This window comes from Eriocheir sinensis, chromosome 58 (assembly GCF_024679095.1).
Source record: "Eriocheir sinensis breed Jianghai 21 chromosome 58, ASM2467909v1, whole genome shotgun sequence".
Lineage (NCBI taxonomy): Eukaryota > Metazoa > Arthropoda > Malacostraca > Decapoda > Varunidae > Eriocheir > Eriocheir sinensis.
In genome coordinates this window covers 9,382,826-9,397,510 of record NC_066566.1, presented here as the reverse complement: position 1 = coordinate 9,397,510, position 14,685 = coordinate 9,382,826, and the positions used below count along the sequence as shown (strand labels likewise).

The 14,685-nt window shown below is 38.0% G+C and overlaps 1 protein-coding gene across 5 annotated transcripts in view; it reads right to left on the bottom strand.

Annotated features, from left to right (window-relative positions):
* LOC126985135 (dual specificity mitogen-activated protein kinase kinase 4-like) overlaps positions 1–14,685 on the bottom strand; it is a 66,712-nt gene that overhangs the window by 13,712 nt on the left and 38,315 nt on the right. For 2 of the 5 annotated variants that reach the window (XM_050839679.1, XM_050839683.1), the window contains 5 exons: positions 12,984–13,019; positions 9,355–9,424; positions 5,523–5,636; positions 2,315–2,452; positions 2,012–2,131 (listed from right to left, as the gene is read on the bottom strand). In XM_050839679.1, the coding sequence (XP_050695636.1) occupies positions 2,012–2,131; positions 2,315–2,452; positions 5,523–5,636; positions 9,355–9,424; positions 12,984–13,019 (478 nt within the window). The remainder of the gene's footprint in view (positions 1–2,011; positions 2,132–2,314; positions 2,453–5,522; positions 5,637–9,354; positions 9,425–12,983; positions 13,020–14,685) is intronic. The other 3 variants (XM_050839680.1, XM_050839684.1, XM_050839681.1) reach the window with 2 other exon arrangements.

The following is a 14,685-nucleotide window of genomic DNA, read 5'->3' as shown; positions in this document are numbered from 1 at the left end:
AATATTATCAATGAATCTATCAATCTAGATAAAGTAGATCATTAATTTCCTAGAACCTAACTTCACAGATTTTGGATTTCTCGGTACAGGTAACTCTCGATTTACGCGAGTATTGTGTCCTTGAAGAGGTCGTGTAAATCAAAAACAATGTAAATCAAACAAGAGGTAGGTTTCTATCGAAAAATAAATATTCACTCAGAGAGAGAGAGAGAGAGAGAGAGAGAGAGAGAGAATATCCATATTACCGAGATATCCATTCAGGCACTCAGTCTCAGCCTCACTCGTGTGAGGAAGAAATGAGGGACACCATGAGCGACTGGCTAGTATTGGTAACCGGTACCGAGCAGTCTGGTGACGGTACCGTACCGTATAGCTGGTACTGTTAGTATCGGTATTGGTACCGGTACCTGCCCAGTGCCCACCCCTATTGTTGAGTAGCGTGGCAGCGTGGGTACTGTATTGTTGTTCAAGTGGCGCGTGGGAAGAACTGAGCTCAGATGTGTGGCCGCGGCGCCGTGTGAGTCCAGTTGTGTGAGACATCAGGTGGCCACTCCACAGCAGCGAGGGTGTTGTTGTTGTTGAGTAGCGTGGCAGTGTGGGTACTGTATTGTTGTTTAAGTGGTGTGCGGGAAGAACTGAGCTCAGCTGTGTGGCCGCGGCGCCGTGTGAGTCCAGTTGCATGAGACATCTGGTGGCCACTCCATAAAATATCGCATATAAGTGAAAAAACGTGTAAATTAAACATTTATTTGGATTTTGGACCCCGCGTTATTTAAAAAATGCGTAAACCAAACTCGAGTATATCGAGAGTTACCTGTACCAGTAACAGTTTTATACGAAATATTATATGGAAAATTATTGTAAATAAAATCAATGAATCTATCAAGCTAAATAAAGTAGACACATAATTTCCTAGAACCTAACTTCCCAGATTTTGGATTTCTCAGGCAAAATTGTGGCTAATCAAAACTTCCATAATTAATAATTTTATTTACAAATGGCTGACCATAAATTAAAGGATATTTTGCGATGTAACACAGCATTTCTGTTGTATCTGACCTAAAGCATATGAACAGTGCAAGATGCTCGTATACCAAGTCACCGCTTGTAAATTAAGACATTTTTGTGCGATTTTTTGCTCGTAAATCAAAAGACTCGTAAACTAAGGCACTTGTAAACTGAGGTTTGACGGTATAGCAAAATGAGCCATTTACTGCTAACATGATCTCAGCTTTGGGAGGTATAAACTCTTTGAGACACAAGCTATTTTTCTTCTCTTTATAAGCTAATTTATTCATTTAAATTATAGAATTAACAAGATATGCTGAAAATTCTGGCATATATGATGTTTTGATGCAAAATCTTAGCAGGACATTGGTGAATATCACACTTTTCAGATGTAAACAAAACATTATCAGCTAACTAGCCCCCTAAAAACACTGAAGAGGAAGAAAGAAGGTGTAGTTAGAGGAGAGATAGGATAGAATAAGAAAGTCAGTGTTGAGATGTAAAATGAGGCTGTTACGATAGTGGTCTGAGAGTGTTTTGTTTCCTAGCCGAGAACTAAATCTTTGGAAAGTCCTGGTAAAAATATTGAGTATGTACACAATTAGTAAGCAGGTTGTCAGCATAGCTGCTACAAAATCACATTTTTCAATTGAGACCACACTGTGAATTCTTCATGATAATGGTGACAAAATTAACTAAGGAGCTAAATCAAGTTACTTTTGTTTTATCTTTTACACATCTTTAATATTGTTTTATTCACTTATTGTATGTTATATGAACTCACAAAAGATAACTGCACCTCTCACTACCATTTGTTATGGGAATATATATTTCAGTCCCTTTTATGCCACTTTTCTAAGAACCTAAATTCCTGTAAAAAACTAACAGGGTGTACATATATAAATCTTACAAAGGGCAATACCAAGTTTTGTATTTACCTTAAAACAGCAATTTACAAGCCCTACATTTAAATCAAAGATGTCCAACTGTTGTGTATACTTACTGCAACTGTGATCTTTCCCAGCATATTCTCAGGAAGTCTTTCATGCATTCGTTCATATATAAACTTGTAAAACTTGTCAAGGGAGGTGTCCATGAGCTCCATACATATCCAACAATCTCCCTGAAAATAGATGAGGCAACAATTAATCACTAGATAACAATCTTGTAACTATGCTCTTTAACATGCAACTCAATCAAATGGCACCAATTTCCCCTAAGGCACCAATAAATTCACCTACCATTTTCATTATATGGTATGATTCATTGAATGCTAAGAGCTCTTCATAAAATACTAATTTCTTACCTCTTTAAATATGGCACCATAAAATTGTACAATACAGGGACAGTCATTGCTGCGCATCACCACCTCCAGGTCCATCAGCAACTGCTTCTGTTCTCTTTCGTCAACAGTTGAGCGGATTCGCTGTGGCATACACATAAGCTTGGAGTTTAAACAAAATATGTGAATGTACTAAGGACATCAGATGATATAGGATGATAAAAACGAATCTGTAAAATAATAATAATGATAATTAACCCTAATACCAACATTGTACCAAATCCTGACACAAGGCCTATTTCAAAGTGCAACATAGGCCGCTGTGCGCACACTTCCCTCAGCTTCCTGAAGTGTTCAGTGAGGGTTGTGTTCTGGTGGACTACAGTGGATACTATAAACAGTGTTCTGACCCACTAGGTGGTGTGGTGGTTATTAAAAAAAATCATTCATTTCACATACTTTTTCAAAAATTTCAATATAATTATTTTTGGTTATTTGTTTAACCCGGTAGCAGCGACGGGCCAAATTTGTGGCTTTACTGTGTAGCAGTGACGGGCCAAATTTGTGGCTTTACCGTGTAGCAGCAACGGGCCAAATTTATGCCATGATATGAACCCCCAAAAATAGATGATACATAATCTGATCACAAATGCTTTGATATATATTATGAAATGGTTTGTGTGAGGGGTGATTTTTTCTCATTTTTCTCGCTTGGAGGGACCATTAAGAAACATGATCCCCGCTGCTACCGGGTTAACTTTATATCCATTGAATAGCATAGGGACGTAGTTTTCTGAAAAAATTTAATAATAAATGTAACGGTTTGTAATTTTTAATTTTTTTTCAGTTTCCTAAATTTGTCCGGATCCAGTACATGGTTGGTAGTCACGTATGTATTTCAATGTTGGTATTCTAGGGTTAATAATCATTATCATAATCATAATAATAATACAATAACCCCTCTATAAACTGAACCTCTATATTTCTGATATATATTAGATAAATTGGACTGTTTCAGGGTTCCGGACACATCTTCATAAATCACGTCCAGATAGTGTAGGGATGGTTGTTGTAATTCAAGTCAAGGATCTGGCTGATGGCTAGGAATGTGCCACCACTGCCCTAAATGCCACCACCTTGCAAATGACAGTAGGGTGAGTAGGGGAGACACTTTTTTTTTTTTTTTTTTAAATCTTAAACAAAATTTTTGATGAAATCTTTAAAAGTTTATTATCTGATAGAAAATATAATAGTTCGACTACATGATGTATTAGCCACAACTCTGGCAGCATGTTATTTGTGGGTGAAAATTGTTTCTTTGAAGAGAAATTCTTGACTTGTAAAGATCATCCACAGGTGTGAATGTTCCATACGGGGATTAAATGGTTAAAAATAATACAAAAATGAAACAGGAAGCAAAGTCAAACTCTATCAATATGTCTTATTAAAGGGGCCATATTAATAGTTTTAGACAAATTTCCTTCATCAAATTGCCTGAAAAAGTGAACATAATAAAATCAAAGTTGAATTAATAATAACTGCAACTGTATAGAATTAAAGTACCATAATTTTTTTGAGTGAATATTTTCATTTATCGTATTTCGCAGCGTATAACGCGCACCTTTTTCACGTAAAAATGCCTGAAAGTTTAACCCTGCGAATTATACGCTGAAGGTACAAATTTTTATTGATTTTTTTTTCTTTCTTTGGGGTGTTTTAAGGGTCTTTTTTTTGTCCTGTCCAATAACAACTGCAAACTTACCCTTATTATTGTTTATGATCCTTCGTAGTCCATAGCTGTCTTATAATATGTTACCATAGAATACAGGGCGATCAAATAACTACTATAGAAAAATGAAATCGGTGGAGGATCGCCCATGCCTTGTTGTTATTCCGCTTCTCCGTCGGGCGCCGACACGACCTGGCCGCCATTTCCATTGTTTTGTGTGACTAAGGTGCACTGTTGCCAATTCGAGCAATACAAGCTACATAAAAAATCATATTGAAAAAAAAAATATTAGTGAGAATAATGGGGTAAATATGATACCAGAAACTGTACATCACGAGTCTTGTATGAGGAGTTATTTCTTGCAACTCCAGCCCAGCCGCCATTTGCATTGTTTGAAAACCACACAACCACACCCATACAACAAACAGCTGCATGCCACGTGTCACCAGAACCGTGTGAATTGTGTCTTGCCTAGTTGTCTGTCACAACCTACGAGTGATGGTGAGAATGATATGCTAATTATGATATCAGAAGCTGTACATAATCAGTGTGTACGAGGATGTATTTCTCACACCAGCCTGACCGCCATTTTCATTGCTTTACTCAAGGACACTTGTCAATTCAAGCAGTATAGGTTACACCAAAAATATATAATTTTCAGGAAACTGTACATTGTCAATGTTCTTTAACCGTACATATTTCTGAGCATTTTAAGAACTATTTTTTTTTCCCCAAAAATTGTTGTCTTAAAGTTTGGGGTGCACGTTATATGCCGGAGCGCGTTATACGCCGTGAAATACAGTAACTGTTTGTTTTCCTGGGCTTCACAGTCATGGAAGTTTTATGGTAACTTTTGTGATAGACATGAACATAATTACTTTTCAAATTAAACTCAAACAGTTCTATGGGATATGGCATGAATCTTTGGTAAAATGAGTAATAATAATTAATGCTTCAAATAAAACTTAAATAATTTATAATATTTGGCATGAATCTTCAGTAAAATTAGGTAAAGTTGGGGGCATGCACTACAGCTGCACATGGCTGTGCTGCTCATTTCTGTTGCACTAGCCCTTGAGCCTGTGGTAAAAGTTGACCACAGTTTACCTTTCCCAGGTTTCCCCAGGTACTGTATTTTACAGCATATAACACCCACTTTTTTCACTCAAAAAATGCCAAAAAGTTACCCCTGCACATTATATGCCAAAGGTACAAATTTTGATTGATTTCATCAGTAAAAAAAAAAAAAAAAAAAAAAAAAAAAAAAAAAAAAAAAAAAAAAATTTTACCTAAATTTTGGTAAGGGATGTGCATGCAAGTCCCTAATCCTTCCTCTTTTAAATTGTACCAATAACGTTAAGAAGAGGCAAAGAGGTAGTATAAGTATTAAAGTATGCAAAAATTAAACATGAAAAGTTGACACTCCTGGTGAGGTTTTCTCTGTGAATGACATTCAATAAGCAGACCTTAAAATTAAATGCAGAGCTTTAGGTACTGACTTACCTTAACAGCCATGATAGTGTTGCTTTTCCGGTGGACCATCTTGTTGACAGTGCCAAAGCCACCACGCCCTATCTCACCGAGGTCACGGAGATCATCTGCAGTGAACTCAACTTGCTGGAAGAATGTGAATATATAGTACCTAGATAGTCATCTTCAAGAGAACACAACAAAAACTTATAAAAAATAAAGAAATATGAAAAAAATCAGCTTTTCATGCTGGGTAATAGATCAGTAAAATATATTACTGAAATAAATTAGGTGCCACATTTTTCTAATTTAAAAAAAAAGAATGATGGAAGAGCACAGCAGGATCTCGTCAATAACAATATCCAAAATAATGTTTCTGTCAATAAGTGTCAGAATGTATGCCAAGTTTGTAAAATAACATTTTTTTTTTATTGGGAAGAAGCATCTGGTGCACCTTAATTAGCATTTGAACATAAGAACATAAGAACGTAAGGAGTCTGCAAGAGGGCGGTTGGCCTATACAAGGCAGCTCCTGTACACTCAACCCCACCTTACCTCACCATCCATGGCTTTATCTAACCTCTTCTTGAATGTATCTATGGTATTGGCACCCACAACATGGCTCCCAAGCCTGTTCCATTCGTCCACCACTCTATTGGTGAACCAATTCTTGCCTATGTCTTTGTTGAATCTGAATTTATCTAACTTAAAACCTACCTGGCTCTTTTACTATCAAAATCTTATTGACATCCCCTTTATTAAAGCCCTTCATCCATTTATAGACTTCGATCAAGTCACCTCGCAACCTTCGCCTTTCTAGAGAGTGTAGATTTAAATGCTTCAGCCTGTCTTCATAAGGCAAGTTTCTCACCCCCTGAATCATCTTTGTCGTCCTCCTCTGTACAGATTCTAACATCTTGATATCCATTCTATAGTAGGGGGACCAGAACTGAACTGCATAATCGAGATGAGGTCTAACTAGTGCTAACTAAAGTTTGAGGATGACTTCAGCGCTCCTATTGCTTACGCTCCTTGGATGAAACCAAGTACTCTGTTTGCCCGATTTTTAGCCTGAATGCATTGAGCCCTAGGACGGAGGTCACTGACGTAAGTGTTCACATTCATCACTCCCTGAACGTGCATGTATGTTTGCAAGAGAGGCACACGTGACCGACTCCTATAGATCTGGACCTCCTCTTTCTAAAGGTGTTTTTAGTTTTTAGCTGTGATGAATAGTTTTTGAGATACAGTGGAGAGGCTGCGCCAGAGGAGATAGTCGCGTCCCGTCCCATGCGCAAAGAAAGGGTTAAACCTTTCATCCCCCCCCCCCGCAGTCACCTCCCTCCACTGTAGTTGTTGCCGTCTTTTTGGTCCCCTTTCTCTTTCCTGATCCCAGTCAAGAGGAATGGCACTAAACTCCCACACAGCAGACAGTACCACATACAACCCATTTGCAGCATTAATGGGATTCACATTAATTTCAACAGGGAAATTTATTTAGGTTTACGTATACAGGGGTCCTCAACTGAAGACGGAGTTCAGTTCATAACGTGTCATAACCTGATTTTCGACAAAAGTCGGAACACACCTACATAAATAAGCACCTACATCACCCACCTTTTTTTATTATTATTATTTTTTTTTTAACATCGTGGTTTATTGTGCCATCAGGCTTTTCCCTGGTTCTCTCCTCCCTCACTTCCTTTCTTTCTTCTCCCTCTCCATCCCCTTATTATTCTCCATCCTTCTCATTTCCTTCTTCTTTTCCTTTCCCCTCCCTCTCAGTTTCTCTTTCTTAATCTCTTTCCCTTCCACTCACACATTTTCTCTCCCTCTTTCCTCATTCTTTACCTGACCCTCCCTCTCTCTCTCTTCTTTCCTCCACTCCTTTCCCTCATTTCCTCCTTTCTCACACCCTCTTATCTGTAGCCTTATCTCTCACTTTTTCCCTCCCTTTCTCCTTCCCCATTAGATTAAATGAAAACACACACACACACACACACACACAGGCACACACACACACACACACAGGCACACACACACACACACACACACACACACAAATAAAGAACGAAAAACTGATGAAGTGGTGGATAGGAGGCAAAAAGACGGAGTAAGGGTATTGATAGTAAGAGGGGAAAGAAAGAGAGAAGGGAATAAAGGTTTAAAGATTGTGTACACAAACATAGATGGTCTTGTATCAAGGAAAATTGAACTAACTGATTATTTAGAAGAGAGTGATCCAAATATTATATGTATAGTTGAAACAAAACTTGTAAAAGAACTGGAACTTGTGGAGGGAAAGAGCAAGTACAATATTTGGAGAAAAGATAGGAAAGGGAGGAGGAGTGATGATAATGACGAAACAAAACTTGAAGGTGACTGAAGTGAGATATGGAAATGACAGTGTGGAGGTGATGGCTGTGCAGGTAAAAAGTGGAGAAAAATAACATAATAACAGCCTATGTCTCCCCTAAAACCAAAAGTTGGAATGAAGTAAGATATAGTGTTATGCAAGAAGATACAATATGGGTACCGACATGAAATAAAAAATAATAAAAAGGTAATATTAACAGACTTCAATTGCAAAGAAGTGAAATGGGAAGATTATGCAACGGAGGGTGGTGAAAATACTCGGGGAAGTAAACTATTGAAGCTGGTAACAGATAACCTGATGACGCAGTGGGTGCAAGGAGAAACAAGGTTGAGAGGGGATGATGAACCATCAAGACTTGACCTAATTTTCACAAAAAACGTGGAGTTAGATGGAGTCAGTCATGAGTGCCCCTTAGGAAAGAGCGACCATGAACTATTGGAGATGAAAACTTTGGAAGGATGTGAATATCAGGAAGAAGCTTATAAGGAAAAAAGGAAAAACTACACTAAGGCAGATTACGTTGGACTCAAGACTTTCTTCGGTGGGGTAGACTGGACTGATATGAAGAGGAGTACTAATATTCAAGAGAAATATGACTTTTTTATGAATATTTCCAACAGAGGAATAGAGAAATATGTTCCATACTACACAGTAAAAACTAAGGGAGAGAAAACACGGTTTGGATGGAGGTGTGAAACAGCAAGAAACAGAAATAAGGCATGGAAAAAAAATAATAAATAAAATAATATATATATATATATATATATATATATATATATATATATATATATATATATATATATATATATATATATATATATATATATATATATATATATATATATATATATATATATATACTATGGGACCGGATGAAATCTCGGAACAAGTGCTTAAAGTGTAGAAATTAATTATGTATTTGAGTCACTTTGACATAATAACATGCTCTATAAATACAGGAAAAGTGGCATTAGAATGGCAGAGAGCAAACACTGCACCAACTTATAAAAGTGGAGATAAAACTGAACCACTAAATTATAGACCAGTCTCTTTGACAAGGTAATGTGCAAGATTCGTGAAAGTATAATAAAAAAAACACCAACCCTCACATATGCAAGTGAAACGTGGGCCTGGAATGAAAGTCAGAGGTCTAGAGTGCAGGCAGTAGAAAATGAATTATTTGAGGAGTGCTTGTGGTGTGAGTAGAATGGATGGAATGAGTAACGAAAGTGTGTATGACCATTTTGGAATGTGTCACGGAGGTGAAGGGAAGAAGTGTAGAGTTGTGGAAGAAGTATAGAGACAGACTTTGAATAAAGGGAGCCAGAGACCATGGTACCAAATCATCAAACTGGTGAAATTATCAAAGTAAATAATCAGGATAGAGAATAGAATTGCTTACCATATTCTGCACAAGAATTGCTTTTACTGCACATACCAATATATAAATAATCAAAGTAAATGGTTGTGAAAGGTTGTTTAACTTACCAATTCAGGAGATATTTTGAGCTTGCCTGAAGATTGGATGCTTTGGTACATTCCCCGCGTAATTCTGTCCCTGTAATGAATATTGATAATTTTCAACAATCTGTATCATGTATTTAACAGACCACTAAAAAAAATAAAAAGGTTGGCATGTACAATTCTTTTTTATATGTGCAAACACTAAAAATTATGACAGAAATGTTCATCAAAGAAAACTGGTGCATGGAAAGTCTGCATTTAAATCTTATTAATAAAATCATAACATTAAGCATATAAGTAATCACACGAGATACAAACAGAATGACAAAACTGTATAATATACATATTAGTAAAACAAAATGTGTTCCAGCTATTATAGAAAAAAAATTACAGTAAAACCCCTTATAACCAGCAACCATGGGGATTCAGAGGTGCCAGAAAAGCAGAAATTCCAGATACTTAGGGCATATTCCATAAATTCCCCATGAAATTTCATTGAACCATACATGCTTAGAGAGGTACTATACACTCAGATATGCATCTCCTGATTATAAGTATGTATGTATGTACTTACCAGACACTTTGACCTATTAGCTATGCAATGTTGTGCAACTTAGTTCAGGAGTCCAGTAGAGGGTGTGGGACTGCCTCTAATGGCAACAGCAACAAAGATATAACATAATTTACTAAGATGGCCGTGTTAGCCAAATGCCTGAACCCAGACCAACACCAAGCCCTGCCGAGACGTTGCATGGGGTGGTAAGGGCACTTGTAAATGAAGTGGTAGTAGTTAATGACTGTAGTCAGTGTCATCTCTGCTGCAACTGTATGCAGGGCTGCCCTGCATACAGTTGACTCACTAGTCACAGAGCTCTCCACAAGTGGGGTGGTGAGTCCAATGGGACATCGGGCTAGCTGAGTGCATGGCATCCCACAAACAGCTCCCTCACAATATTCCCTCAGCTGGTCTTACAGGTGACCCTTTACTGGAAACTACAATCATAGTTGAACAAAAACATTCATAGTGGGTTAAGATGTAGCAGAGATGACACTGGCAATGCTCATTAACTATGACGTCTCATTTGTTTACAAAGTGCCTCACCCCCATTAACATCCCCCTGGGCAACCACTCAGAAGGACTTGATCTTGGTCTTGGTCTGGATGTTTGGCAATTGCCACCATCCTGGAAAAACTTGTTAGTGTAAAGATGCCTAACATTGCATGGCTAATGGCTCAACTAAATGAGCCTAGGGCAGTAGGCCTACTCTGGAGGTGGTGGAAGCGTGGCAGGGGTATTACAAATCTTGCATGGGAATTTATTAGTAATTTTTCAAAGATTTTTCTTGGCCTTTTTTGCAGGCCAGATTTTAGCAGGATACCTGGGATTTCCAGATACCCATGGGCTGGATTGTCAGGGTTTTACTGTGCTTTTTAAAAACCACTAATAGTTGAATACATTTGGTATTCCACCATTTTGTGTTGATCATTAAAGCTGTGCAACTAATAATGGCTTTAGTGTCTATAAGAAAAAATAAAATACACACACACACACACACACACACACACACACATGCTCGCCTCACAACTGAGAAGTCCTGGGTTTGATTCCTTGGCAGAATAGAGATGGGTGGGCAGTCTCCTTTATTTCATGCCCCCTGTCCACCCAGCAGTAAATGGATACTGGGTGTCAGCCAAGGACTGTGTCCTGCCTCTTGGGTGTAAGGTTTCAGCCATACTCATAGATCCATCAATTGTGAGAGCTCTGATCTCTGTCAGGGACGTTACTGGCTGGCCATTGTGACTAGCGTATGGTCAAACCATGGAGTTGGTGAGTTCACACACACACACACACACACACACAAACACACACACAAACACACACACACACACACACACACACACACACACAGTTAACATCAGTTGATCTGGTTTGCAGGGGACCAGTCTGGTGCCATGTTATTGGAGATGTCAGATCACTGCATGTTGGATGATAGTATGTACACGTTGATACAGATAAATATAGGACTACATGCTTTCTTTTGTCTCCCTGTCTTCCACTGAAGTACTTAACTGTGCTATTAGTTCCTGTACTGGATTTCTGCCGATGGTTCCCACCCAATCCTCTAAATGAGTTTCAGTAGATAACGAAGGGAAGGCAAGAGAAATATTTTGCTTCCAAGAGCTAACAGCTGCTCTACCCATGGCAAATTATTTGAAATGACAACTAATTACTTATTAACCCTTAAGCGTGGGTGTTGACAATAGTCGACGGCTGGGACCTGGGCTCAAGCCACGGGTGTCGACAAGTCATTTTTTTAATTAGCGCCCCGTCAAATTTAATTTGTTTGTGCTGAAGTAGAGTAAGCATGTTGTTTTCTTTCAAACCATACCCATCCATCCTCCCTTGACTTATTATTGGTCAGTGTGTGCCTTGTGTTAGCTTTGAGAAGATGTCTGCTAGACATCCCACCTCTTCTCACCTTCCAGTGAATTTCATCCACAAGATGGGGGCCCTTTGACCACAGCACCCATCAAGGGCATCAAGAAAGCCCGGAAGTTAAGTTTTTTGGGGGGTGTTTCACATAAACTCTAAAAAAGTTATGCTTTTCATTACTAAATCATATAGGGGAAGTCCACTAGCAGCAGAAAACTGTCTATAAAAATGTGTTTTCAGTGATCTTATTCAATATTTCGTAGTCGCTCTACCAATGGTCATAGTCTTCAAATTAAAGTCAAAGGACAGTTAATGTCAACTCATTATTTAACCAAGTATTACTAATACTATTGGCCTGGTTATAGGTGCAAGCAGTTTTAAGTCGTATACATTGTTACTCGAGGACTACCTGCATAACAAAGTTTGTTCATTAAATTAGATGAGAGGTGAACCATAGAAGGACGAGAGCAGAGGTGTTCACAGTCTGGCAGACAGAGCTAGAATGACTGGATGCACACCACTAGTTGGCTTTGTTTCCACTGCCGCCAACCAATGTGCGAGTACTTGTTTAGCCGGCCCGCCTCCGACCCGAACCCTACACTTACTGAACTTGTTTGATAAATCCCACATATACCAGATTAGCCCAAAAGATCATTAAAGCTGAAATTTGTTAAAATGAGGTCCATAAGAGCGACGGTTTACTGCATTATAATTTTCCCCATATGTTTATGTAATCCAACAGATTCTCATCTAACAAGTGTTTTTGTCCCTATTACTCATGAGATACAGTCTTAATGTATATATACACACATACACACAGAGAGAGAGAGAGAGAGAGAGAGAGAGAGAGAGAGAGAGAGAGAGAGAGAGAGAGAGAGAGAGAGAGAGAGAGAGAGAGAGAGAGAGAGAGAGAGAGAGAGAGAGAGAGAGAGAACTGTCTTTGTCAACTCAAAATTTCATTTAAAATGCAGGTATGTGGTCCATTACAAACGTAACATGGCAAAAATGTAATAATGAATGCAGTGCTAAACGAAATCTTATGCACAGGAAAGGTATACACATAGTTTTGAATAAAAAATTGTTGTATGACTTGCTTTAAGTCAACCACAGAAGAATTGGACATGGTAAAGGTTGCTTAGGCCTTATTTACAAGAAAGGTAGTTTTTTAAGCTGTCTCTTTTAAGAAAAAAAGCATGTAGTTGCTCACGTTATAACTCACCTTGGTGCAGGAGGTACAGGGACGATGGTCTTTGAACTTGGGAAGAGAAAAGCAGAACAATGCAGTTATAGTGACTAAATTCCCTGTTAGTCAATTATCTATATGTGGAAACTAGAGAGAAAAAAATCCACCCAGAAGTATGTACTAAGACTATTATTAGTCAAAATTGCAATAAAAGAGGGAAAAACATGCAATTTAACAGTAAGCAGAAGTGGGGAAATTATACAAAAATTAAGCAAAGGTGGAGCATTATATGTAGTGTTTGGACAAAATGGTATTAAAAATCACTGTGCATCAGGTAACAACTGGAGGGGTTACTTTAGCATTAAATTTTAAAATAACAAGGCTTAGAACAAACTTCACACCCTATTCTATACATTCTCTCTCTCTCTCTCTCTCTCTCTCTCTGTTAAAAATTATACCTTTGCCTCATCTCTAAGTTTGTATTAATATAAAAAGCATGAAACACACATATAAATTAAATGAATGATATATGTGGTCTTGAAAGACACAATCATCTTGAAATTTAGTGAGTTGGGTAGGTAGGGTATGTTAACCTGGTAGCAGCGACGGGCCACATTTGTGGCTTTACCGTGTAGCAGCGATGGGCCAAATTTGTGCCATGATTTAATCCCCCCAAAATAGATGATACATAAATTGATCACAAATGCTTTGATATATGTTTTGAAATGGTTTGTGTGAGTGATGATTTTTTCTCATTTTTCTAGCTTAGAGGGACCATTAAGAAACATGATCCCCGCTGCTACCGGGTTAATTACACGTACATAGACTATGTATGTATGTCTATGTATGTAAAGCATTATTCTCTCCTGAAAAAGATATGCTATAGGGTAAGTTGTGTCTGGTGCCTCATTCGCATACAAACCAACCATATAGAAAACATTCTACACATGGCATGCACACTCTTCACATCCCACATCAACTGCTGCAGCAGTGGGATTCATGCAGTGCAAAAAGACTGGAACAAGTACCATTGGTACCATTGTCCTTCAAAAGCTTATGCTGCTATCAAACAGGTTCCATAACCATATAGCTTTTTCAGCAGACACTAGCATTTACTGGGAGCAAAATCTTCATCAGAGGAACTTAACACCTTCTGGAGCATCAGCACCTTCATCAGGACTGATTCAATCACTGGTTTACTATCTAGTTTGGAGTGGCAACACGCATTAACCTCATTATACATCATCATTCATTGTTAACCATTGATATTATAGAATTTTCACATACAAATTCAACTCAATAAACCGTACTGACTATACATGCAGAACCACACTCAGTCACTCTGAGAACTGTCTAGGAGGAACTTGCCCTAGTAAACTGTTTTTTTTTTTTTTTTTTTTTCCATGTCGGGATTCTGGAATACAAATTATTGTTTAGAGGCAAATGTCCAAACACAGTGTACCTTGAGGTCAGGAAAAAATATATATCACCCACTGCTCATAGGTTTTAGGGATTGTGTTAACAGTAAATATAACAATTAAGTGTAGAATGTAAGCAGGCCTGCACCCACCTTGTGAATGGCAGAAGGCAACATGAGATGTTTTGTCACTTGAATATTTTGCTAATGGCTGGAATCAGTGTTCTAGTATCTCATGTAATTTAATTTGATGTTAGTGAGATATATTTCTGAAGGATTGGTTATTTCAACTTCTGGTCTTAAAATAAGGGCTTTATACAC